General features: G+C 49.1%; 2 protein-coding genes across 12 annotated transcripts in view; one reads left to right on the top strand and one right to left on the bottom strand.

Annotated features, from left to right (window-relative positions):
• The window catches only part of ACBD6 (acyl-CoA binding domain containing 6), an 84,055-nt gene extending 62,794 nt beyond the window's left edge, over positions 1-21,261 (top strand). For 2 of the 11 annotated variants that reach the window (XM_026084640.1, XM_026084642.1), the window contains exons 5-6: positions 16,051-16,081; positions 20,123-21,261. In XM_026084640.1, the coding sequence (XP_025940425.1) occupies positions 16,051-16,081; positions 20,123-20,277 (186 nt within the window). In that variant the 3' untranslated portion in view covers positions 20,278-21,261. The other 9 variants (XM_026084637.1, XM_026084635.1, XM_026084636.1 and 6 more) reach the window with 7 other exon arrangements.
• LHX4 (LIM homeobox 4) overlaps positions 21,152-25,130 on the bottom strand; it is a 16,759-nt gene continuing 12,780 nt past the window's right edge. Inside the window, exon 6 of the mRNA XM_026084652.1 lies at positions 21,152-21,230. Coding sequence (XP_025940437.1) covers positions 21,152-21,230 — 79 coding nt within the window. The remainder of the gene's footprint in view (positions 21,231-25,130) is intronic.

The following is a 25,130-nucleotide window of genomic DNA, read 5'->3' as shown; positions in this document are numbered from 1 at the left end:
ATCTGTATGTTTTTGGACTGTATTTTTTCCTGTACAGACAATGAAGGYGTCCTCAGGAGCTGCACACTCTACTGCAGTTTTGCTGAACATGAGCTGTTCTTATCTCCTAATTTGGTCCCTATTGCTGAAACCTTTCCTCCTGCTCTCCTGACTGGCTATAATAGCTGCTAGCTTCAGTCAGACTCAGTCATGCTTCTGTTTAATTCCCCCCCTGCAGCTTTAGGGACAGGGATGAGTGCCCCAGCTGCAAGGCACATAGCACGTTTGGAAAAGGTACCCTGGCACGTACAGCTCCAGAAGCTCTAGGCAAATGTGCTTCAAATGGCGCTTTGTGATTGCAGCACACACCGTATCTCAAGCTTGTGTGTCTTGGGAACATCCCGCAAATTGTACGTTTAAGCCACTGTGGGTGTTAATGGCATTTTACAGATGGGGAAACTGAGGCACGGAATGGTTGGGACTCTGCCACCGCTTCAGCAGCCCTAACAACGGGCTGCAGATCTCCTTCCCCCCACCGGGTTGTGCTTTTAGCTCCCACCCTTCTTCCCTACCGATGCAATGAAACTTTGAGCCTGGGTGCCTTTGCCGTAGAGACTGGATTGTGCTGCAGGGCTGGATTTGTGCCGACTGCTTTGTGAGTGGCTGTTCCGGACACATTTCTCTTGAGGCCTTCCCCTGTCTGCTTGCAGCCTCGTGGCTTCCAAGAGCTCGGTCCCGTTTTTCCTTTAGCACAACGGAGAATCTGGGGAAATTTGTAAGAATATCAACTCAAAGCAGATGTGCAGTCCCCAAATTGAATCTGATCCTGGCTGTTAGCAGAAAGGTTGATTTGGGTCAAAATTAATGCAAACACTTGTGTAGCCCATTTAACATTTAGTTTATGGACCTGTTAAGAAAGCAGGATAATCCCTTTAGATTACCCATGTAATTCCTAGTGAATATTTATTTTAAAGTGACTCCTGTGCCCTTAGTCATTAGCGAAGGTTAGTAATGCATCTCCCAGCTGCCAGACTCAATGCAACAGCATTTGTCAATGGGAGGGTTTCTCCTGCTTTTGTTGTGTGTTTTGGTTTGTTTCTTTTAACTTATTTTTTAAGCATTTCCCCAACTCCTGCCAGCTTAATCCCGTGAGCTCACCTCTAACAGCAGGCAGGCATCCGAGCTGCCTTTGCCCCGCTGGCTTCCACCCGAGGGTGGCTGAGGAGGAGGGCGCCTAATGTAATCCTGGGCTTTTCTTGCGCCGCCTCCCCAGGGTGTTGGTTACCCAGCCTGCGTGGGCTGCCGGGGGGAGGACGGAGTGCGCCGCGGGTTCAAGGACACGCTCCTGCTTTAATGTGCGCAGACATGCTCCCGCTCGCTCCCTGATTGGCAAGGTTAACTCTGAGAGGCTGCAGCTTTTTAAACTGATTTGATTAGAACTGCTACTTTATCCCATTCCCTCCCACCTGCACCCCCCACCCCCCGCGGCCCACCACCTCCTGATCCTTTTAACACAGCCCTTGGTCCAAATAACCATGCGTTTGGATTTTTTCCCCCCTTTTTCCAATTTTCTTGCTGAATTTTGACATTTGGTAAAATAGATTATGGAGCCCTAAAGGGAAGATTAGGAGGCAGTGTCTTAGTCTCAGGGTGTGTTTTACTGAGACCAGTTGAGAGGCTGTGATTTTCCTCCTTTTCCCCCTTTTCCCCACTCTCCCTAGCCCAGCTCCATTCCCAGCTCTCTGTGCACGTGTGGGTTTGGGAACAGGAGGGTGAGGGCTCAGGTACCCCATGTTGGATGCTCGTTCCTCTCCAACTCTTCCTTGCCCAGCAAAACTGGAGGCAGGGGAGGAGTATAAAGCCAGCGGCTTGAAATAACTGCTGCTGGTAGTCCCTCATTCCTGTCTAGCACGGAGATGCTTTGGGTCCCTGCTCTGATGCTTTGGTTGGGTTCCTTCATCACCCTTGTTAGGACATAGCATGGAGAGCTGTATTTATCCCTCCCAAACTGCCTGGACACCTTGCAGTGCACGTGGAGGGAGATAACAGGCAGGCCTGGACTTGCAGGCTCAAAAGTGCTACTGGGAGATGTCCTGCTGTGTCACACCTGGAGGAGGAGATCTGCAAATAGCTCTTCAGGACAGCAGTGTCTCAGCACCCCAGTTACTGTGGTACTTTATTGTATGTGCTGTTTCCGGGGGGGGAAAGCAGGGACACCGTGGATAGAGAACTCCGTTATCCCGTCGTTGAAGAAGTGTGGCTGAGGTCTATTTCTAGCTACTTGTTTAGCTTTATGCACTGATAGGAGCAAAATAGTGCCATGGTTTAATAGCAAAAATCACCGGCTAGGATTGCTCGGGGAGGACTGATCGCCTGTAGTTCACCGCTTGCAGGCTGGACTCGAAGTGACCGGGAGGAGCCGCTTTGGCATTAATGCCATCCCGAGAGTAACAGTTAGAGACTAGCCCAGCCTTTAATGAGCAGGTGACTCCATTTCTGTCTTCAGTACGCATCTCATGAGGGGGACGTTGAAGGTGTCGGTCTGTCAGACAGGACAGCCGAGCAGTGCAGTGCCCAGGCTTCTGGGCCGCTCACCTCAGTAGCCTGCCTCGGGCTCGCATTTTACTTGTTGCACGTGGAAGCAGTGTGGACAGCCCTCGCTTGGGCTGCAGTTGCTGGTTCTGCAGCCGCGCGTGGTTCAGCAGTGCTGTCAGCAAATTTTCTGGAAAGACTTAGGGCTCCAGTTGTTCAGGGCGCAGCGCCGGTAGCACTGAGTAACCGGTGCAAGCCTTTGGGCTTCCAGGCTGCAATCCTGAGGCTCCACCTCCAATATTAAGCCTATGTTTGTCATATTAAATACGCCAGTGGAATTTGGAGCCTCGTGCCTACATAAGTGCCTCTTGCCAAATCTCTTTAGTCCTCAAATAAATAAAGCTTATAACTTAAAGGCTCTCACAAAACCAGAAAGCCCAAACTCACAGACCAAAATTGCAGGAAAGAGCTCAGCACTGCTGAATTTTTGGAAATCCCAGAATGATCCAGGGGAAGATTAATCTCACCTCTGTATTACTTGCATATTTGCTTCATCAGAACTATCTCAGCTGTTGCGGGAGAGCTGAGCAGCTCCGTGCTCCAGCACACACGACCAACCCTGCAGAATCACCCTGGTGAAACAACCCAGGGTAAAGACAGTCCCCAACACACAATATATTAGACCTTGACATACAGCATTGCTTAAGAGTTCTCGGGGAAAATTAAAACCCTTTTGACTGGATTTTGCAATGCGGGGAAAATTTTAGTGACATTTAAAAGGTTTCTCTTGTGTTCCTCTAATGGGATAAATAAAAAAAGGCTTGTTTTAGGCCAGCAAATGGGGGGACAATCCAATTTCCCTGATTCCATCAAGACACTCTTAAAGCATTAGCTTGTGCAGTTTTTAAAAAAAAAAAAGCCAACATGCTGACCCCTCTGCCTGATGGCTTTGAAAAGTGTCCTGATGTAGAGGTATTTACCCTACACAACATGCTCATCAAGGCACTCCAGGAGCACTCCTAAATATACTCCTTCCTTATTAAACTATTTAGGAGGACAGCAGCGCTGTGCTGTCTCCCAAGTAGTAAAAACCTGAATGAGGGAAGCGCCCCGGGAGGAAGCACTAGTTCATTATATACTGCAGCAGTCCACACTGTTCTGCAGGGCTGTGCTTTGAGGCTAATGCATTAGGATGCGCTCTTTAAATTTCGTGCTTTTGCCCTCAGAAGAAAAAAAAGGACCTTAACTAGCAACATTTCAGATGAAAGAACAAAACCTGAGACTTTGCTTAACTTTATGTTTTTAGGCATTGTTTTGGTTCAAAATAAATAAAGATCCTCGGTGGAACATTACATTTACAGTTTGTTTCTGTCAGTCAGAAAGATTAATGTATCAACACTTGCTTCAGAGGGAGCCCTGGGGACTGATAATGGGCGAGACGAAGCCTTTCACCTCCAGGTCAGTGGTTCAACGCAGCCCGAAGGCTGCAGCCCGTCCCCATCTGCTGCTCTTGAGGAGCCCACGCTATGCGACGGGGGCTGGCCCACCGGGGGCAGGTGTCTGGATCACAGCGGGCTCCCTCGGTGGCCGCAGGAGTAGAAAATGTGCCCAAACGCGCCGCCCGTCCCGGTGTTAGGCTTGGCCTGAGCAGAGCTGGGGGAACGTGGCCTCCTGCTGCCTGCTGTGCTCGTCCGACGGATGAATGGAGAACCTGTTCTTCCTACCATGTGTGGAATATCTCATTGGAAAAGCAGGACATCCCTGAGCATAAATCTGCCTATTATAAAGTTGCCCGCAGTTTTCCCTCGCTACCTCCTGAGCCCATTGAATTTTGTTAGAAACACCTCTATTATACAGCACAACGAGGGAGCGAGTGCTGTCTCTAGACTCTGAAAGAGCCTTTTAAAGTGAAGATCAATTTTGCATCTCACTAAATAAGTGATGACAAACCAGACTTCATATGTTTAGTTCAGCTACATTTTAATAGCACTGTGGTTCCACTGAGAAATTCCAGTTACTGAGACAGTTTGATGTCCTCGGGCAGTTTTTTTCCAGATGTTTTTCCTCTCTCTCTTCTCTGGTATTGGGACTTTATTAATAGCCGCTTGGAAACCTAACTGCCCGTGAACAGGCAGTACCAATAAACCTTTCTGCTCCCACCCCTTTCTCCTCCTTCCCTCGGGAAGAGTTCCCAATGATCACAGACTGAGAGGGGAATTTTCAGAGTCTAACATGAAGTTGTACTCGGTGGTGGGTGATAAAATGAAAGATCAGCTTCATGCACAGATGGCCCTATAAAATAAGAAATGGTAGTTTAGCTACTAGTACTGTCCACAGGGGCTGCTAAAAGGCTGTTAGATGTCACAAAAACAGCAGCCCTTTGAGGTGATGAGAGGAGAGCTTCTTACCTCAACATGTGCAGTCAGACTCTCCCTGGCAATGTTCCACTTCAGGTAGGATCTAGGTCCTGATGCCTTCATCCTCGGTCGGACAGCTGGGAATGTGCAAATGCCCTCCTCTGATTCCAGATTAGCCACAAAAAGGAGTCGCCTCGCTTAAGAAACAGGCATGCTTTGAGATGCCTGAACAAGGTCCTTGATACTATGTTTGTTCTAAAAGGAGCAAAAAAGGTTACTTTCCATCTGAGGGCTGTGGACAACTGTAATTCAGCTCTCCCATAGGCCCTGTCTTCCCCAAAGCTTGTCTTAGTAAAATCCAGATCTCATTTAATGAGTTTTTACAGCACAAAACCAGAGGATAGTTCAGACCTTCCAGACATGGAGAGTTTTGATTTTGCACACCAAGCGGAGGAAGGTTCATGAGACCAAAACGTAGTCTCCAAAATTCTTTATCCTCATGAACTTAAAAAGAAACTAAGAGATCTCTAGGACATTAGCAGTGCTTCTAGTCCTTTTGGAGCACGTTACCATGTGCTTTCTCCTCACAGCTTTTCGTGCTAACTGCAGATGCTAAAATTTGTCGTGGCTGTTGTGCAGTTTGTGGCATAGGGTAGCTTAAGGAATGCATGTTCTGCAGGTCTCTTGGGACTGTGCAGGCATCGTGGAAGTGACTGCAGTTTGGGGGACTGGGACAAAGTGCCAAAAATGCTCCCTTCCGGTTCTCCAGCTGTTTTTGCAAGGCTCTTGCACACTTGCGGCATTTCCGCTAATCCTGCCTTTGCCCAGGTCAGCTCAGATCACAGAATCTGCATTCACAGCAAACTCCTGCATTTCCACATGGCACTGCTTTAGCCCGTAGTGGTGGTTCCTGTGCTTTCTTTTTTATTTCTTTATCTCTAATGGCCACTCAGTCATCTTTAAAATGACACTTTAACCTAAGAGGGCATACTGAAATGCAGAGTGGTGATTCTGATTCCATTATAGTTGACAATTAAAAGTGCAGCCTCCCCTTCGCCTTCCAGGGTTGTGGGTTCAATCCTTTGGAGAAAAAGAGGTTATTTACAAAGTCCTGAATCCCTTCAAAGTCTTTTAAATATAAGCCAGCATTTGCTTTGAAGTCAGGAAGGGCTTGAGCGAACTGAACAGTGGCAGCAACGCTCTCAGCTCCTGCTGTCTCCCTTCCACCCTGCTAAATTTAGCAGCCTAGTCAAGCTTCCTTCTTTCGCTTTAATCGGGTAGAGTAAGTGGCACGTTGACCTGCTGGTTGGCACTGGATCCGATCCCGCTCACTGCGTTTGCAGCCCCTCGCCAGTGGCTGAGGGAGCCGTATGCAAGGAGCAGCACTGCCCAATGGGCCGGCACCGCCACGCTCCCGCTTAATCTCGGTGCTCCCGTCCACAYGTGCTGCCCTGATATCCGACAGCCGGTCCCAGGTGGGCAGTGTGCCAGCAGTGACTTTACAGGCTTTGTGGCAGAGATTATTTAAAGGAGATTAACCCTTCTAAACCCCTTAGTTTTTAATTATTTCTGTATGTATTTATAAAACCTGCAGTCTGCTAGTTCCAGGGCACAACTGCCCCAGTCCCCATTCTTAACCTGGATTCATGAATATACAGTGCAACCATATTACAGGGCAGGGGCTGGGCTGGACTGGACAGGGGTCATTGGACTTATTTATTTATTGCCATTCTGGCATATTTCACATCTGGGATGAAAATGAAACATTATGGTTTCAAATTATAAAAGGAGCTAATAATTGGAATGACTTTAAAATAATAGTACTAACACTACATTAATTGAATTGTTTGATTTGATGCAGTATCTCTCACTAATTGTTTTGGTTAAGGCAGCTCTCTCATTAATGCATGCTGTTGCCTCCCTACTTGCCTGTATTTTGAACTGGAGCATCTTGCTTCTCTCTGAAGAGGTGACGGTAAACATAACACTCTCTTTAGATTTGATGTATTGGCAACCAGAAGAGGAAAGGCCTGTGTTTTTCGTTCAATCTCACAGCAAGTCTTTTATATGCATATTAATGTTGTGAAGTGATGAGGTCTGGAAAACTTCCATTGCCAGCAGATACTGTTCAAAGGAAAAAGAAAGGGTGTGCACCTCCGTCCTTTCATTCTTTCTCTTCTATTTGTCATGTTAGTTAGTGTCTGGCTTATTAATTTTTTAGAGGTAAGGAGTAATGGAGGGAATGTTTCCACTCTGTATGTGAGCTGTAAAATCCAAATGAAACTGGAAATATCTTACTGATGTTTCACAGAGCAACGTGGTGATACGTATCATCCCTTGGAGAGGTAGAAAAAGCATTTAAGAATTGGTAAGCCATTCCCATCGAGACTACTGGATCAAAGAAATTCTAGAGGCCACCTCTTAAAATGGGTTACAGTCTTGGCACGAGTGCTGTAGCTGCATTTCTGTATGTTTTAGGATCCCTGCTGAAAATTAAAACATTGAAATGAGTAGATACACATTGCCTGATTTGTAAATGCAAACATAAAAGGTGGCTATTAAAAAGAAACAAAAACCAGCATTATAGACCCTGCTGATTTGAGAAAAAAATAGGTCTTTTGGAATACATTTCTTAAAATCAGATGGTTTTTATTTATTCTTGTCCCTTGAGCAAGAAATAAATACAGAGAGTGCTGAGGAGTCCATAAATAAATTTTGTTCTTGGAAAATCTCTTTAATATGCACATGGTCCTACTTCTGTAGTAGTGAACATTTGACCAATAGCAATTAATTTCTTATCACAGCCTTTCTATGAGGTAAGAAAACATTAGTATCTCCATTAGGAGGTGGTGAACAGAAGCTCTCAGAGAGCAAATGATATGCCCAGCTTTTCTCCGCTGCCCCGACGCTTGCCAAGAGCAATCGGAGGAAGCGAGAATTACAGTGACGCCTCTCCCCCAACAGTTTGATGTTCCTCACCAGGCAGATGCTGTCATCCTAATCGAATTATATACTCTGAAAATGTTCAGTATCTGTATATTTCAGAATAAATATTGTTCAGCTAATGAACTTTCAACCACTAACTGTGAAACACATAGTATTTCCTTTAACAGCAGGTGGTAAAATAGAAAATAAAATAAAGGTCCCTGTATAAATCTCTTCTGTGGCTTCTGTCTAGAAAGGAAGAAAAAAAGGCTTCTTACAAATCAACCTTACGGAAGATAAGATATGATCCCGTGGCATGTAGATGATGAAGCAAACCGTCCCCGAGGTTAATATCTTTTGTCATTCAGATGGGCAGGATCTTGGGCTGAAGCCGCCAGACCCTGTGCCGCTGGGGAGAGGAAGGGTTAAGTTTCGGGGCTGTAGAAGCAGATTGTGTTTTCCTTCTATGATGTGGGCTGACAAGACATCAGTATTCTATTCATCTGTTGGGAATTAGGCTGTTAATCCAATCAATGACTCTTGAGCGAGCTGCAGCCTGCTCCCCACTGGGGAACAATCGGATCAGCCGGGAGATTGTTTAAGAGCACAACGCTGTCCCCGTGTCAGGTGGAATTTCCAAGCGTTCCCTAGTGAATTGGGGATGGGAAAGCTGTCTCAGCCCATTTATCCTGCCCCTTAAATAACCAGGTATCTGCCTTAGCCATGCTAAAGTGATAAAGCAGTCCGAGAGCAAAGGAGGAAGCTGCTAACTTTTACACGGCGAGGGGGCAGGGAGGCACCCTGAGAATTGATATTTCAGCGTCTTCTCCGGATTCGTGTTTGATTTCAAAGGAAAGGGAGCAGCTTTCGGCTGTCCTGTCTGCAGCCCGTGACTGTGCTGACATAGTTTTGTTGAAGCTTGGCTCGGCTGCAGCCTTGTGATACTTGTTACAGCTCTGGGTACCAGCTCTTTTCAAACACATTTTGGATCCCTGTTCTTTGAATGGGCTGCGGAAGCACAGCTCTTCCGGGCAGCTTTTATATTGCACTGATATGCGTGTTTGACAGCTAGAAAGATGCCTGATGCTGGAAGTAACAGACAGTAGAAAATGTTCTTTGGAACAATGTATAAATATGTAAATACAAATGCACACTTATGTTCGGAGCGCTGAGCGCAATTTGGGGTGAGAATGCACAAAAAGAAAACATCCCTGAAAGTTTCCGAGCTGCTGTATGAGCTACTGTATACATTCAGAAATCAGTTCATTCTGCAATTAAACGTAGCCGTTTCTGCGGTGGAATATCGAGACTCTTTAGCTGTGCCAGAAGCACTGCAGGATGATGATAGTAGATGTGATAAATCCCATTGAAATTGCACTTGGAAATTTTAAGGACACTACCAGTTAGAAATTAGGGCGATGAGGGATTAGCCTAGCCCTGACACTCTGGACTCAGCAGGCCAGCGGAGTTTGGCTGCATTAGCGATGCAGGCTTTGTGAAGAAGTGCGTGATCATATTCTCTCTGAGCTTTCTTGTATCTAGTTTTAACAGCAGCTTTGGAAGTGGAAGAATCCTTCAAATTGGAGCACCTGAATGAACCCGGAATAAGCACTCAAGCAAAGAATATGAATAGGGAGCTCCCCAGGTAGGAAAAACCCCAGCGCAGAGGTTTGACTTTAAAGGGTTTCAGCAGCCCTGTTCCCTTGATCATAATTTTGAATCAAACAAAAGCTAATGCAATTTTCTTTGCCTTTCAGTAGCAGATTGTGCTGTAAGGGTCCATGCCATTAGAAATATAATAATTGCTTCCCTATGCAGGTCTCATTTGTCTGCGAGGCACTTAGAAGATAGGTCCAGTGATACCCAGTGAGAGAAAGGCCCAAGAGGTGGTGATACAGATCTGCCTAGCACCTTCCATCCCTAAGGCTTCCTGCCCAGCACAGTGAAGGAAATAATGCTGCCTTCGAAAGACCTGAACGGGAGGAAGGGGGTCGAGGAGAGAGTTCTTGGAGAGGAACAGCTCAGTACCGGCAAAGAGAGGCGTCCCTGCCAAGCCTCCCCAGATGCAACGTAGGTGGAAGATCTAACTGGGGAACCAAACTTATGGCACATCCAAGCCCTGCACTTGGTAACCTGCGCTATTTGTAATCCCCAGATAATAGCTGTTGGTGAGCTGTGCATGGATTGAGAGCTGTGGGTTTGATTCTGCTGGAGGTGGCTCTGTGTCCTTTGTCTCCTGGTTCAGGTCCTCACAAATGCCCAAGTTGCCTTCGAGCTGGCCAAGAGGACGCATGTCCTGGTGTCTCACAACCACCTAACCCTCACATGAACAACTCACTATATTATGAGCACTTCACAAATGTGAAAGAAGAAGAAAAAGAGCACTTCACAAACACCAGCTAACTAATTATACCAGTTTAAGACACTGAGTCTAAAACAGCAGGTGAAGCTGAACAGTCACAAGTATATTTTGCTTTAGCTAAATCAAAAGCTGAAAAATGGAGAGAAAATGTGAAGTTTTGCATCATTTTCTTAGGGTCAGAGCCATTTGGGAGTCTAGATGCTCTTGCATAAAGCTGTTCGGTGGTGTTGGTTCTAAAATTGTGCTGTCGTTGGTAGTGCTTTAAGAATCAAGGGGCCATTAAAAGCAGAAGTATACGTGCAGGTGGGTGCACGCTGGTAAAACAGGGATTTTAAAAGAACAGTATCAAATCTCAAACTAAGCTATTGCTTTTATATGCCAGCATTTGCACGCATAATGATTCGCTCATCTATCTGCTTTGATTGAACAAGTGTTCGTCCTGCAGGTATTAATGGCAAGTGTCCAAACCCAGACTGCTGCGTGCAAAAGAAGCATGAAAACAACGGCTGTGTTGGGGCCATCCGAAGAGTTGTCCAGTGGTGTTCAGACTGGTCGTGCCAGTCCACGTTGCCTGGTTTTACCTATTGGCGGGCATTAGCATGTAAATTCTGCTATGCTTTTAGCTGTAGTCTCACCATCAGTCATCTTGGGGATAAAATTTCAGAGAGGGAAAAAGAAGATGATGAGGTTAAAGTAAATTGTTGGGAAGTTGAAGCCTAAAGTGGAAATAAATGAGAAATAAAACCATTTCTAAAAGTAGAGGGAAGTATTTTCTTGCTATTTTTCATCTCCTTGGCTTGAGTGAGTCTGTGTCGTGTGGCTGCAGAGATTTATATTCACAGCTCCTGAGCACCAGTGCTTGTTCAGATTCCGTATTATTCCAGCCCTTTTTATTCACTCACCTGCTAAAGACATAGCGTAAATATTTATCTTCACTCCGGCCCATCCATGCTGCCCAGGCCCCAGCGCTGTTAAACACTGTTATCACCTCGTCGGTCTTATCTCATGCAATCCCTGCCAACATTTGGAATCCATAAACTGGAACAAGCGCGCACCTTCTGGCTTCCCCCAAATGAGCAGAAAAAGAGGTGATGTGGGGGAAATAATACAGTGAAAAAGAGAGTGCCAGTGCCATCACTCAAAAGGGAAAGGTTAGTATATATGTTTATCATGTAACCACTATGTTATATGAGTGCTTATCACCCCCATGGCATCTGCACTTGGAGATGTGATTGAGGGACTTGTGAACAAACTCRGGATCGGTAACCACAGAGACGAGGCCTCTGAGGCCTCCGTCAGCCCGTCCAGGATCTTCCTTTTAGGTTAAGCAGGGCACGAAAATTCCCAAGGAGTGAACATGGGGTGGAAACACCGATATAATCCTATCACTTATGAGACCAAATTGATGCGCAGAAGCCACAGTACCACTTAACGGATAAGACAGTTGGTCCATCTGCGCCCGGTCCATCTTCTGTCATTTCTCTTGCTTAAATTTCTCAGGAGCACAACAAGATCTTGTTATCCAATAAGTTACCCACTGGTAGGTGGATTTTCATTGAGTGGCATCTGTTGCGGACCATGGACATAGAGGGTCCCTGTAATTTTGTAGCATCTTTGTTTTGATGATTTTGGTGGACTTGGACACTTGCTTTTATTTTTGAAGTATTTGTATTGCTCAGTGCTGTTACAGGGTGTAATGCAACAGCTCCCAAAGAGGACATTGTTAGAAAATTACAAATATTTTTGTTCCTACGGGCTCATTGTGTATCTGCATATCAGAAAGATATGTTGCTGTCCCAGTTATTTACAAGTTAGTACACCCTTACTGACATTGTGGCCACATACACAAAAATCAGTGGCATTTGCAGTTGAAGCTCAAACGTTGCTCAAGATTTGCTGTACAGGAGTCTGTCATTTGTGTCCAGGACGCACATTGGTGTCCCCACGTTTTACCAGCCTCATGACTGTCACCTTTTGTAGCTTTGCTCTCCTCAAGGGCAGCCTCCAGCTGCCTCCGGGGCGAGATCCGGAGCACCGCTTCCCGCGGGACACTCATCACCTTTCACAGCCCGCAGACTCGCTCTCCTGGGCTGAGAGCAAGGGCAGGAGCGCGCTTGGCGACGGAGCGCGTCTGGATTCAGTGAGTCTTGCCTTTGCTTTCCAGGTAGCGGCTGTGGAGCTCAATGGGTACTGTGGGCTTTGAGAAAAGGCTGTAGTATTTGCTTCTGGAGAGGGAATCCCCAGATTTTATTTATCAATGCTGCAGCTAATTTTAATATTTTAAGGCGACTCGTGACTGCATTGTGTTTTTGTGGGCGACGTGGTATCCTTTTCAGCCTTGCGCTGTTACACTGTTCCGGCTAACACGCAGTGTGGGATGGGCAGGTCTYGGAGGCGTCCCGGCACGGGGTGCAGCTCGGCGCGGCGGCAGTGCCRGCAAGCGCCCTCGCCGCGCCTGCACCGCTCAGCAGCGCCAGCGCCCCTGCTCACACCGTCCCCGGGTGCTCCCGCCCCACTCCAGAACCATGCTGCTTTCAGGAAAAGCTACTATTAGAAAAACAACATGTCTCTAACGTCTTTTAACATGCCTTAACACCCGGAAATGACGGGTACCAGCACCAGGATTGCCTGACTTCCCATAGGCACAGTTTGGAAATACCTGATTAAAGTGTTCAGGTTTTTATGTTACAGATCTATCAAACAATTGGTTTCAGTGTGTATCGACAGACCATGGGTTTTGTTGCAGTTGCAGCTCTGTATGAATTTCATTTCAGTAATCTGAAAGCTAAATTGGAGAGAGAAGAAATAAACGATCATGACAAACATCCCCCTCTGACTTGGTTGCTTTGTATGAAATAAAGCAACAAAAACCCTGATGGGCTTCAGTGGAGAAAAATTAACTGCTCCCAGCTGCAAACCAAATAAATAAAGTGGTTCCTTTGATCCCTGCGTTTTTGCATCCCTTTCGGCTGCAGACGAGGTGCTCGGGATGCCCATCTCCTGGCCGAGATGTGGTGGTCCTGTGCCCGTGGTGCGGGGCTAGGGGGTGATGTTTCCCCATGCCTCAGCCGGGGCGCAGAGCGGAGCCTTGCTACACTGCGGGGAGGTCCTCCTCCCAGCCAGTTCTCCAGCGGGCTTTTATACTTGCCCATACAGTAGTTGACTCCTACGTCTGGGAAATGTTCTTTGCATCAAAACCATCTAGAAATCATTTTAAGAACACTTCTGCGCTTCTTGTTTCATTGTAAAGCAACAAACATTTCCAGAGCCAAGGAGGTGATATTCGTATCACGTAATTTCTGCAGTGAGAGCTATGGTACTTGCATTCGTGGCCCATCTTTGATTAGTTTTCAGGTGCGAACATTTTGTGTTGCATTGCCGTATCTGGAGCCAAGCTCTGTGTCTCAGCAGCGCAGAGCAGCTGGACACGTAGGGCTCCCATTAGCCATGGTACTCCAAAAAGCCAAATCAAAGAGGGATTGAGCTCAGCAGCCTCAGGAGGGCATTTCAAGGCCCTTAGTGAGTGACCACACTAGAGCTTTTTCCATTTACCTGGATTAAAATTTGTCACAGAGAAAATAAAAGCAAATAGCATAGCATCTGAAAAGTATAACAAAGAGCATTTGGCCAGCAGTCAGGCTCAAAGGGAAAAAAAGCCACGGGCTAAATAAAGTGTAAAAAAATGTTTGCGTAACATTGGATTAATCGTTCTTTTAAAAAAAACAGCATTGGAATTAAAGAGATGCATTTTGTATGCTGGGACTCGCGCTCTGTTCTTAGACTAATAAATGCCAGCAAGTACATCTCGGTGAAATAAAAAGACTCATTAGCCCCCAGCCTGATTGTAGGTCTGCTGAAGCAGCAGTGTTTTACGCAGACCTTTGGAAGAGGAACAAATGCCTGTAGTATTTCTGGATCAGTTCTCTGTATTCAGTAAGGAGTTTTGAGGCTAGGCTTTCCGATGGAAGGGGAATTCTGTCAGGCTGCCCAAGTCCTATTGTGAGTCTCCAATTCAATTCACCTCCCTATTTTGTTGGCTAAAATTTTGAAAGCGGTAGCGCAGAGTGGAACTCGCTCCCCATCCCCCAGCAYGCACACAACCTGCATATTTTAAAGGCTGCCTTTGCAATAATTCATCTGTGCTGCTCCCGCCTCCTCTTCTCCAGCCCTGCTCCCTGTTTTGCTGAAGTCAGTGCAGTCCCTGTCACTCCTCCGGCAGGCATGTGCTTAAGCACCACTCTGTGCCTCTGAATCACATCAGTTACCTTATTAGTGCGGAATAATCAATGAGTGTTGTCCTTGATTCCTTCAGTTGTTTTGTTTGTGGTATCGTCTCGAGATGATACCCATTTGCCTCCCCTCCCCAGAAGTTTGCATTCACTGCAGCATCTCAGGAGAAGGTGAAGRCCAGTGCTGGAATCGGGGCAGCAGGTACCATTTGGGCTGAAATAGTCTCCTAGAACTAGGCACTTGCACGCATCGCTGCGAGTACCACGAATGGTACGTAAGCTACTGCACAGCGGCACGTTGGAAGAAAAATCTGACCTGCCACCTTTTGTCCAGAAAAGAAGGGAAACAGATGTTTCGGCAGCAAATGCCTTTTACATCTGGCTTGTCTCTGGCGCTGCTCCTTTTGTCGCTATTGCTCCTGTAGTGCAATGCGGTTGTCCTGTTAGTGCAGCGTCCCAGTGCAAAGCRTGGGATCTTTCATCCAAAATACAGTCACTCCTAGTTTCTCGGCTGAGTGTGGTTAATATCAGACAGAATAACGAGCTTGGAAACCAGAACTCCCCAAACAGCAATGTGTATGATTTCCACCTGTTTCCCTGTTCTTWTTCCCTTCTGCCAGCTCCAGAATCCATGGCAGGTTGTAGAATTTGCATCTTAATCCCAATGATGATGCTAATGAAAAACTGAGTTTCCATAAACAGCTGCAAATAAATTAAAGGAGTAGRGAACTGAATTAGAGGCTAATCATGGCGTGGTGGTGAAAGGAAAGGGGCCAGTATTTCTTTCTGTTATTTCACCTGTTCTTGTGGTGGGATGAGGCTGCTCACTGAGAAATGCCTGGTTTGCCCTGTTAGGACATGCCATGCAAGCCTCAACCATTCACCAGCAAAGCACTCACTTCTGCCGGCAGCGCCGGTTGCTTGTTGGTTCTGAGACCGGGACATGCTTCCCAAACATGCGGCTTGTGAAAGAACAGGGTAGGACGGAAACCATTGCAACTGATGTAACGATATACAGGTTAGCTGGAGGAGGGAATTTTGTGCTGACATCTTCAAACAGTGATGTTTGCTTCTACCCCTGTGCTGCAGGTGTTTCAAAGAACGTCACCTAGTTTGAGCTTGGATCTGGCTTCRTACGGACCCCTTCTGAAGAGCAGGGACCTAAGTCTTACTCAGTAAAACAAAAAGCTTTTCTTTTCCCCGTGTGCTCCCTTGCTCCAGAGAGCACAGTGTGCTGAGATGTACCAGTGTCCAGGTGCTTTACCTTCCTCTTGAATAGCTGGCAGAGGCTGTGCTTGCAAAGGAGCTCTCACCAGGCATTTTCAGAGGTGCACCAAAGCATCGGGATTAGTGAGGGTCCCAAAGTAAGGCTGCAGGATTGAAATCTTTCATTTTTATGATCTGGAAGTGATAACGCTATGAACTGAATTATACTCGTGTCATGACGTGATCCACGTATTTTTATGCGTGGATAGATATTGATTATCCATCAATAGGGATGGATGATAGGTGATGATTCAACGCCTGGCTGCTGGGTGTCCTGGGCTATTTATCTAGTCAATTAAAATATTGCCATGATTCACCTTATTTACTTAAAACTGGAATTTCCTTGTATCCCCATGACCTTGCCTATACCTCTAAAATCAAGTCTGTCTCTGTTTTTCAGGACGGGGAAGGCCAGACTGCACTCCATTATGGTAAGCTGCCTTTCAGCTTGGTTGTTGCCTCTTAACAGGATGGATTTCCAGCTTGAGTAAATGATCCGGTGTGCAGAAAGCAAATTTCAGCAGAAATGTTAGCAAGGGAGCTGGATTTGATTAACCAGCTGGCTACCTCCACCACCAACCCTAGCGTGGCATAGCCACGTTGAGATGAAGATCTGTGCTGGCGCTAGCAAGTTACATCRATCGGCGAAGGGGAAGGAGAGGAGCGATAGGGCCTTAACTTCCAAACGTCCCGGTTACAAACCGGGCTGACCCCAGCTGATACAGCGGCAGACTCTCTGCTGCCGAAGCAAGCAGAGTATTTTGTATGAGGTGAAGTTACAGTTTGTGTCGCTCCTACAATTACATGCTAATTAGATGTGCGGTTTTATAGCAATCTTTTTAATTGAAAGATTGTTCTATCTCCAAATGAGAAAAGTAGAGAGACTAAAATGACACATGCAGTGCTGATGTGCAGGGAATATAAAAAAGAATATTGATTTAATCTATATCATATTTTCTTCCAAAATTAAGACAGTTATCATTTTATACTTTCTCTCAATGCCTGCCTTAGTATGTAACTAAGAACATACTTGTCACTCTTGAAGTGTTTGTGTCTATTCCTCTCTCCACGGTCTTGCCACAAAGAYATTAGCAGGATGGCAAAACTACTTTGTAGACTACCACTTCAAGATGCAACATTTGGATCTGGATCTAAWCTACCAAATTCCAGGGTCCCTGAACAAGAATGTAGTTACAGTAATGTATGATTTTCCTCCATGTGATCTTTCCCGTAGGATACTTTGCTTCTGTTTTCCCAATTCTTATCATTCTGWCTAAAGTAGAAAATCTGTTGCTGAGTGCTGCAGACAGCATCCGAGGAACAACGGTGCTTGGGAACCATGTTATACTCTGTCTCTGCCCAACTCATTCCAAATTTGGGGCTTTCCTTTTTTGGGGGAGATACCTTCCCCTGCTCCCTAATTCTAGCACTGACATCCATCTACCAAGGCGTACATAGTAGTTTATGCTACGCTGCACAGAAGCCTAGCACGTGTATAATTTATCCAAGAGGACCTGCTTAAAGCAAGTCAAATACTCTAAAACAGAGGGTGGATGCATTACCTTAATGTGAATTATTTCCTTTACAGGTGGATCCCCTTGGCTGGTGGTGGGAGCTAGTTGTTTAACACAAACAAAAAATATAACTGCTTCAATTAAGAGGATGTCAGAAATGGTTTCTCTGATCCACCACGCCAGCTAAGATGTTTAAATAATGGGAGTTTTCCACCTTTTTTTCCCCAAAATGTTTTGAATGTAAAAAGAAAAAGATTTTTCTTCCCCTTGAGTATTACCCCAGCTCCCCTCCCTGTAAGCAGTCTATGTGGAAGCCTCTTTGGGTCCCTAACGCATGGGCCTGATCTGTCTGTGGGTGTCCTGCTGTCCCTGGTGACCATCGCTGAACCCAGTCTGCCAAAGATTTCCTTCCTCATTTCCTTACTTAGCAGATTTGGTAATAAATCACCCAAATACTGCAAAGAGCTTGTTAACTTAGTGAATTGTTTTGATTCAAGTGGTTATATTGGCCTGGAACTGGAATTCACTGAAAATCCCCCAGTATGATCTCTGTAAGCRCTTCATAACCAAGTCATTAATTGCAGCAGGGAGACGCAAGAGCTCACGTGAAAAATGTCGCTTGAGGTGCGGAGCAGAATATTGCCTTTACAAGGCCTTCCCTGTTGTTAGAGATTTTCAGGAAAGGGTTAAATCCCATAAGCGAGGACAGTAAGACAGTGACTGCTTTTAGGGTTTATCCATCCCTTTTTATGAGCGAGTTTGGCCTGACAGCTGTCCTTGTGGTGACAGCTCTCCTGATTACAGCCGGTGTCAAACTGCATCCTGCGACGGGTTATAAATTCTGTCTCGTTGCGATTGGTGCTGACCCTGGCTTTAATCGGAGGTTAAGTGGAGGCCAATACTGCAGCCTGGCCTTCCCAGCCGGCCTTCCCGTTACGATATCCGGAGGCGCCCTTTGCCTCGGAGGCCCGCGGGGCGACCGGCTGCCTCCTGGGCACTGGTTCCCTGCGGCGGTTAGCGCCGCTCCGTTGATTGGTATGAGCCCGCTCTCCCGGCTAAATGGCCTGTTAGTCTTCAGCTCCTCTCCATCCATCCATCCACCCGCCCACGGGGAATACTAAAATCATTGCCTCCGCGTCTCCCAGAGGAAATCAAGGCTTCTCCTCGCGCTCGCGGCCACGTGGCCGCGGGCTGGGCCGGCGCTGTATCCTCATGGGCGCTCTGTCTTCTTGTAAAGCACCATCTGTTCGGCTCTTTCTGCGCTGGAGCAGGGCAGTGGGAGGGGAYGCCGGAGTGAAAATAAATAAATAAAAAAAGAAAAAAAGAAAGAAAGAAATTCATCATCCGAACCCTGAGGATTAATGGAGTCGGAAGGCGAACTGCGCTGAATGAAAATTCATCTTCACCCGTGCCAGTGTCAGGGCTGCCGCTCTGGCCCTTGACAAATAGAGGTTCCCGGGGYGCCATAAATCCCGCAGCTGCGCTCCTCCCCGCGGACCCTGCCTGCGCCGGAGAGACGGGCCGCTGCCCGCTCGCCGTCCCGCCGCCGCCGCCTCCGGCCCCGCGCGGCCTCATCCTGGCGGCAGCGTGCTTGCTGGCACAGCGTGACCGCTCTCGTTTCGGCCTTGGCAGGTCAGCGGCAGGCAGCACGGGCGTAGCAAGGAGCCGCGGTCCTTCGGGGTCCTCCGCAGCCGCCCGGAGACCCGCGCCCCCAGCCCTCACCCCACATCCCTGCTGCCACCCGCTTCGTCATCAATCCCTTCGCTTCCGTTTGTTTTTTTTTTTTTATCCGTTTCAATATAAGCTCCAATCTCATGTTGAATTTATTTTAATTAAACTTTGCTGCTTGTCCCTTTGGGTCAGTAGAAAACTGCAGAGTAATGTGAAAGATACTCTAATTACTACATTTAATGGCAAAGAAGAGTTAGTCGGTTACGTTGTTAAAGTGCCTGAAATATAATTAAAACCGACACATAGCAATCAGACAGGAAGCTGCCGTCTTGAAAGTCTCGTAAGGCAGATCAGGACCGAGACATTTTTAGGCTTCGCTAGGAATCTGGGTTACAGAGGTGGCTTAAGGGAAAACCCAGGGCCTGGGGCTTTTGTTGTTACTAGGCAAGCCCAGCTCCTCAGCGTTGAACAAGTTTCCTTTCTTTTTAGGAAACACCTGAGGCTAGGTGCGGAGAAGGAGTTGAAAATTGTCAGGCTGTTAAGTCCTCAGGACAGAGAAGAGCTCAGGTCAGACTTGATTTTATCTCGGTAGAGTAATTCGAGTTTGAAAAAATAGTTGTTAGTGGAGGGATTAGTTAGAAATAAAGGCGATGTGCCATTATAATGTGTCCACGGACACCCATGTACTCGCGTGGGTGTCCACCTTGCTACCCATCTTCAAATAGCTCCAGAAAACGCCTTTTGGGAGCGCCCTGAGAGAAGCCCGGCTGCCAAAACCTCTTGCCTGGCCCGGTGCCGCTGCCCGYGGGACTGTCCCGCTTTGGCCAGCCTCGGCCTTGTCGTTACACGAGTAGCACGGAAGAATTTTCTCGGGACYTGGAGCTCTTCATTTCTTTTGCTCTTCCCTCCCCCTAGGAGCTACATTTGTCTTTGCTCCTGGAGCTCTTTAGCGCCGCGAAGCTGGGTGCTCCCCAGGCCCGGCTCTCTGCTGCTTGTTGCTCCAAGTGTAGATGGAGGACTCGGGACAAAGGGAAGTTTCAAGGCTGTATTCTCCCTTTCCCTTCGCAGTACTAAATCCAAGCGCAAGTAATAAATTGAGTACTAAACACTGCCCCCAGAAACGATCTGTTCTGCGTGGCCAGATGCTGAAATGACATTTCCAGCCTCTGGAACGGAAATGCGGAAGTGGCCGGCGCCAGCGCTCATCCAGAAACGCCCCGCGCTGCTCCGTCACATCAGCCCCTTCCCCGCTGACCCCCAAACTAACCCTGCCCTCTCTCCCGCCAGCTGCCGCCTGCGAGTTTTTCGATATCGTGGAGCTGCTGCTGAAGTCTGGCGCTGACCCCACGCTCCGGGACCAAGACGGCTGCCTGCCCGAGGAGGTGACAGACTGTAAAGCCATCACGTCTGCGCTGCAGCAGCACACGGCCGGCAAGACCTAGCCCCACAGCTGGGCACCTCCGCGCGGCGCACGCAGGGTTGGGAGGACGGACGCGATCTGCAATAACGCCCCTTCTTTTCCCCCACTGCCCTCTGAAATACCCTGGGGTTTGAAGGGGAGGTTTTAGAGCACAGGGCCTAATGTTCGGGTGGGCTGGGCGTATCTGGGCTTTTGAGCGTCAAGGCTGTCTTACCGAGCACATGTGCTGTGCAGGATAGGATCAGGATTTTGCATGCTCTGAAACGTATCAGTATTCTGGGTGGAGGGAGGGAGGGAGGGCAGAGAGGGCCTGGAGAAGCCCCCAAATGTTGTTTTAATACATTAAACCCAGCTACTGCATTGGATGTCTCACCGGAGTAGCCTGTGCTGACCGAACGGGACCTCTGCGGGGAGAGCTGCCTAGGTCAAGTGAGATGCTCAGCTCTTCAGCTGGGTTTGAGTTTTGGTTTATTTTTTTTCCTCTGGGCCCAAACAAAATATTATGAATAAAAAAAGCACAGCGCTGAGATGGCGTCCCTGCGTGTTTAATCTTGCAGGGAGTGACTCGGTTCCTTGGAGCTGTCAGGAGGGGACGCAGCGCAGAGCTGCCAGAGCACTTTGAAATATTCTTTCAAGCTTTCGTCTCAAGCTCATGCTCAAGCTTTCAAGGTGGGAAGAAAAGGGGTACAAAATGCAGCAGAGGCAGGCAGGGCATCCACACTATCTGTTTGGCAAAGTCATACGTCTGTCTGTCTGTCCCTGTGTCCCTCTCACATAACACACATGGTGGCATGATAAGTTTTTTGTGGCTGGCCAACCTCCCCAAGATGAGGGGCCTTTTGCCACTTCATGCAAGTGCTTTGCTGATGAAATGTAGCAGCATAAAGCAACCCGCCTCAATCGTCATTTCCAGTTCCTCCTCGTCGTGTGTCAGTCCCTGGTGTGGACTCGTCCAGGGCTGGGCTTTTGTAAGAGCTGAACAGAGACCGAGACCTGTGCTCACCTATCTCATGTGAGAGCCTGTCTTTGAAACCTTGTGGACCCCTCCACTTGCCAGTAGTCACTGTTAGTCCATAAAATCGGGAACGATGTACCTAGTGGAGCTTCACCAGGTGCCAGGGTGAGCTGGGCTGGACAACTGGCCAGGATCCCATCTGGGGCTGGCTGTGCCGTCGGGTTAGGAAGTGGTCCGGAGCACAGGGGAGCCGCAGGGGAACGTGCTTGTGCTTCAGGCTAACTCCTGGCCGGGAGGGAGACCCGTGTGTTGTCCCTGCAGCACTTCGGCTCAACCTGTGCTGCACCACTAGGCTGCGGGTTTCGCTGCAGGGCATTGCTGTGCTGTTTGCTCTTCCCCAGACAAGGAGATTTACAGTGTGGAGGGAACTTCTTAGAGAAGCTCCATCACTAACAGGAAGCTATTTGCCATCAAGTCCTTTCTGCAATGCATCCAGGCTCAGTAAAATAAATGGGAATGTTCCCTCCACTCAGGACTGGCTGGAAATGAGGCATATGTGGTTTTTGGCCCCTCATGGCTGCTGCAGGCTGTTGCCAGCTTTTGTTAACGCTGACAAAGTTTGCTGAACTGGCTTGAACTCCACCAGTAGCCACTTAGAAGCCAAAGCGCTACCACTGCTATTTATTTGCGTGCGTGATACACGGGACGGGTTTGGTGGTGGTGACGAAAYGGCTTGGGCAAGTTCACCAGCTACACATTTCCCCTATTGCCCGTGTCAACTTGCCTTCATTAACCCACTATCTGAGAGGTCTCAAGTGCCTGGGAACTGCTGTGGTGGTCTCCATGCTTGTGAAAACCCCTGCTTGGGTGCCCAGCTTTGTGCCCTGCTTTATTCGTGCAGTGGACRCTGGTCTCTTTCTTTGCCGCTGGAGCTCTTGCTGAGACGCATCGTAACGCTCCTGTGCCTGGTACTGGGCGTAAGGGAGCGCTCAGGCCTGTTGCTGTGGTCGGGGACCTCAGAAGCGTGCATTGCTGCTCCCAAAATTCGGCCTTTATCTAACAAAAGGGTGCCATTCGCCTCCAGGGCCATCGCCAGGGTTTTCCGAAGTCAGTAGGAAGCTTGAGCTTTAAGAAGTCTGCTCCACCTGTACCTCTCAGAGAAAACTGCCTTCCTAGCTGTTGTGGCTGGCAAAAATAAAATACTTCTTCTCTCACCACTGTCTAGTTGTTTCCGCTCAGCACGTGCTCACCCGCTCTGCAGAGGTGGCCCCGGGGCGTTACGAGGGCGCTTCTGTCGTCCAGCGCTGACAGAGGCTGGCAAAACGGATTCGCAGCAGCAAACGGCGAGGCTAATGTAGAAGAGCATCCCCTAAATAGCTGGGTCTGGAGACCTGCTGCAAGAAAGCTGCTGATAAACATTAACACTCTTCCCGGCATATAGGAAACACCAGAGTTCAATATTTAGGGTCATTTCCAATCACTGCAAGGAGATGTTTATTCAGTGGAAAAGCTGCAACAGCCTCTCTGACTTCTGGGTCTGGGAGAAGCCAGTGGCACAGCAGCAAATCCACCCAGGAGCGTGCGTGGGAGGGGAAAAAGAGCTCAGGAAAGGGAGAAATAAAAGCTTCCCGCCCCGGGCTGCGGGAGCCGAGCCCGGCCGCTCGGCTGAGCCCTCGCGCAAGGGAATGCAGCGGCTCCTGCTCCCCTTGGCCCTGCCACAAGTGCTTACGGGGTGGCGATGGCTGGTCTTATCACAGCAAATTCAGGGCGCATTTATCCCCTCCCCGGCTTTGGGAGCGGGCTGGGGTGCTGGCGAGGTTACACCGCGAGAGGTCACCGCTGTGGGTTGCCTTAACACGCAGCCACCACCTTGTCCTCGCCGGGGATTTGTTTTGTCCGTCACGGCGGAGGGTAGCCCTGTTTGCACGTCAACATTGCAGAGGCAACTTTGGCTTGATGGACATTTGGGGTCATAAAAAGCTCTCTTAAAACAGCGATGAGAAGCGGCAGCAGCAAGGCCCGTGCTTTCAGGGAGTACATTTGGGGGCTCAGCGCTTAGCCCTGGATATGTTTATAGCACTTTAGATCTGTTTGCGAGTTTGGAGCCTTTCCAAAAAAAAGAAGGGAAAAATGAGAAAGACATATATTATTGTTTATAAGCTGCTTTATTCAGCCAAACCTTTCCCCAGCAGCCTTGCGGATTGCTGTTTAAATCCCTCGGTGCCTTTAACTACCGATACAGAAAGTGGTTAATGTGCATTCGGACTAAGCTTGGCATCTACTCCAGGAAATCACTTTAATTGAGAAGCATTAAATGTTAAAATGATTAAAATATATAAAGCCAACACACCGATGCCTGTGGCGGGGCTYGGCTCTGCCGGCATCGCTCTTCCCTCGCTCGGACCCGCAAAGCACCGGCCCTCCGGCGGCCGGGAGCTCAGCCGGCTGCGCGGGGCTGGCTTGGAAAAGCGGTACGGCGCAAGGGGCGGCGCGGCCTCCGGGGCGGCCCGACGCCCTGCCGATGAGCGGCAGGCAGTGGCCACTAAAGACCGTCCTGTGCTTGGCGCACGTGGCTTTCCTGCGGGAGCTGCGGCGGGCCGACCGGATGCATCCCGGATGCATCCCGGATGCATCCCCCTGCGCAGGAGGCAGGACGCAGCGCAACGCACCAGCCCGATGGGGGGTGGGGGGGGGCTCCCCAAACACACGGCAAGAAATAAGGCTGTAGTCTTTGACTTTTTTTTATTATTATTATTATTTTTGTCGTTTGTGGTTTTTCCCAGGAAACAAGACTCTCACTTTTTGGAGCTGTACAAAATTTACACCGCGAGGGGAGGGAGGGGGCAACGTCTGGCAGGTCGAAGGGGGGCAGAGAGCGCGAGAGCGAGCGAGAGCGGCCGCCCGGGGCGGGGGGGGGCCCAGCCTGCAGCGGGGACAGGACACGTCCCGCGCCAGCGCCGTGGGGCCACCACGGCTCCCGCGGGGCGGCCAGGCTGGCAGAACCGGGAATGCCCTGAGCACAGGGCCCAGCCGCTGCTGTGCTTCCCTTTTTATTTTAGTTTGTCCTCCCAATTCTTTTTCTCCCCCCCTCCGCCGTTGCTTTCAGAAAGCCCCCAGCAGCCGATACAGCCCGGCTCGCTTCCGCCTAATCGCGCTCGCCCCCGGCCCTCCCGCGGCAGCAGTTCCCGCGCGCTGGCGGAACGGGAGCATCGGCCGAGGCAGCGCCGGGGGCTGCAGTGCCGCGAGCCTTCGGTGGGACCTTAGCCGTCAGCCCAATGGCCCCAGCTTGGCCGTGCACATGTGTGTGAATTTTTAACCCTGGCAGCGAGGGGAGGGGGCTATTTTAGCTATTCGTCTCCAGGGCCTCCAGCAAAGGGGCTCCGTCCCTGCCCTCGTGGCCCGGGTCCCTCGGCAGCCCGCGCCGCTTCCCGTCCCGTTTCCTTCCCACGGCCCCGCAGCGGCCGGGATGGGGCACGGCTCGGGCRTCTTCTGTCTTTTTAACGCAGAACTGCAGCAACACACCGCAAGCGCCAACCCGAGCCGCAAATCGGCGAAGTCCGGCCGAAATCAGTTCAGCTCAGTTCCTGCCGGTGCCGCCTCTCCGCCGCCGGGAGGGGCCGGGCGGTAATCCGGCGCGAACAGTTCTCCGGCCTCTCCGGCACGAAAATAAACCCTTCTACAATATATACTTCTCTTTGCAGCCAGGCTCGCGGCAGCTTCGCGTCGCGGCTCAACTCCGTATCCAAAAATAACTCTTGAAAATAGAGGCGTGCTCTGGGGCCGGGGGCCGGTGGGGGCCTCGCCGTGGCGGCCGGTTGTCCGTCCGTCCCCGCGGTTCTCGCGCTCGTGCCTGGGGCCGCCGGCTTTTCCCACGGCGCCGGGACGGGGGGGGCCGCCGGGGTGAGACGGCGGCGGGAAGC

This window comes from Apteryx rowi, unplaced genomic scaffold, assembly GCF_003343035.1.
Source record: "Apteryx rowi isolate R43461 unplaced genomic scaffold, aptRow1 scaffold_65, whole genome shotgun sequence".
In the NCBI taxonomy this organism is placed as follows: Eukaryota; Metazoa; Chordata; class Aves; order Apterygiformes; family Apterygidae; genus Apteryx; species Apteryx rowi.
The sequence above is the reverse complement of the archived record's forward strand: the minus strand, read 5'-3'. Positions and strand labels throughout refer to the sequence as shown.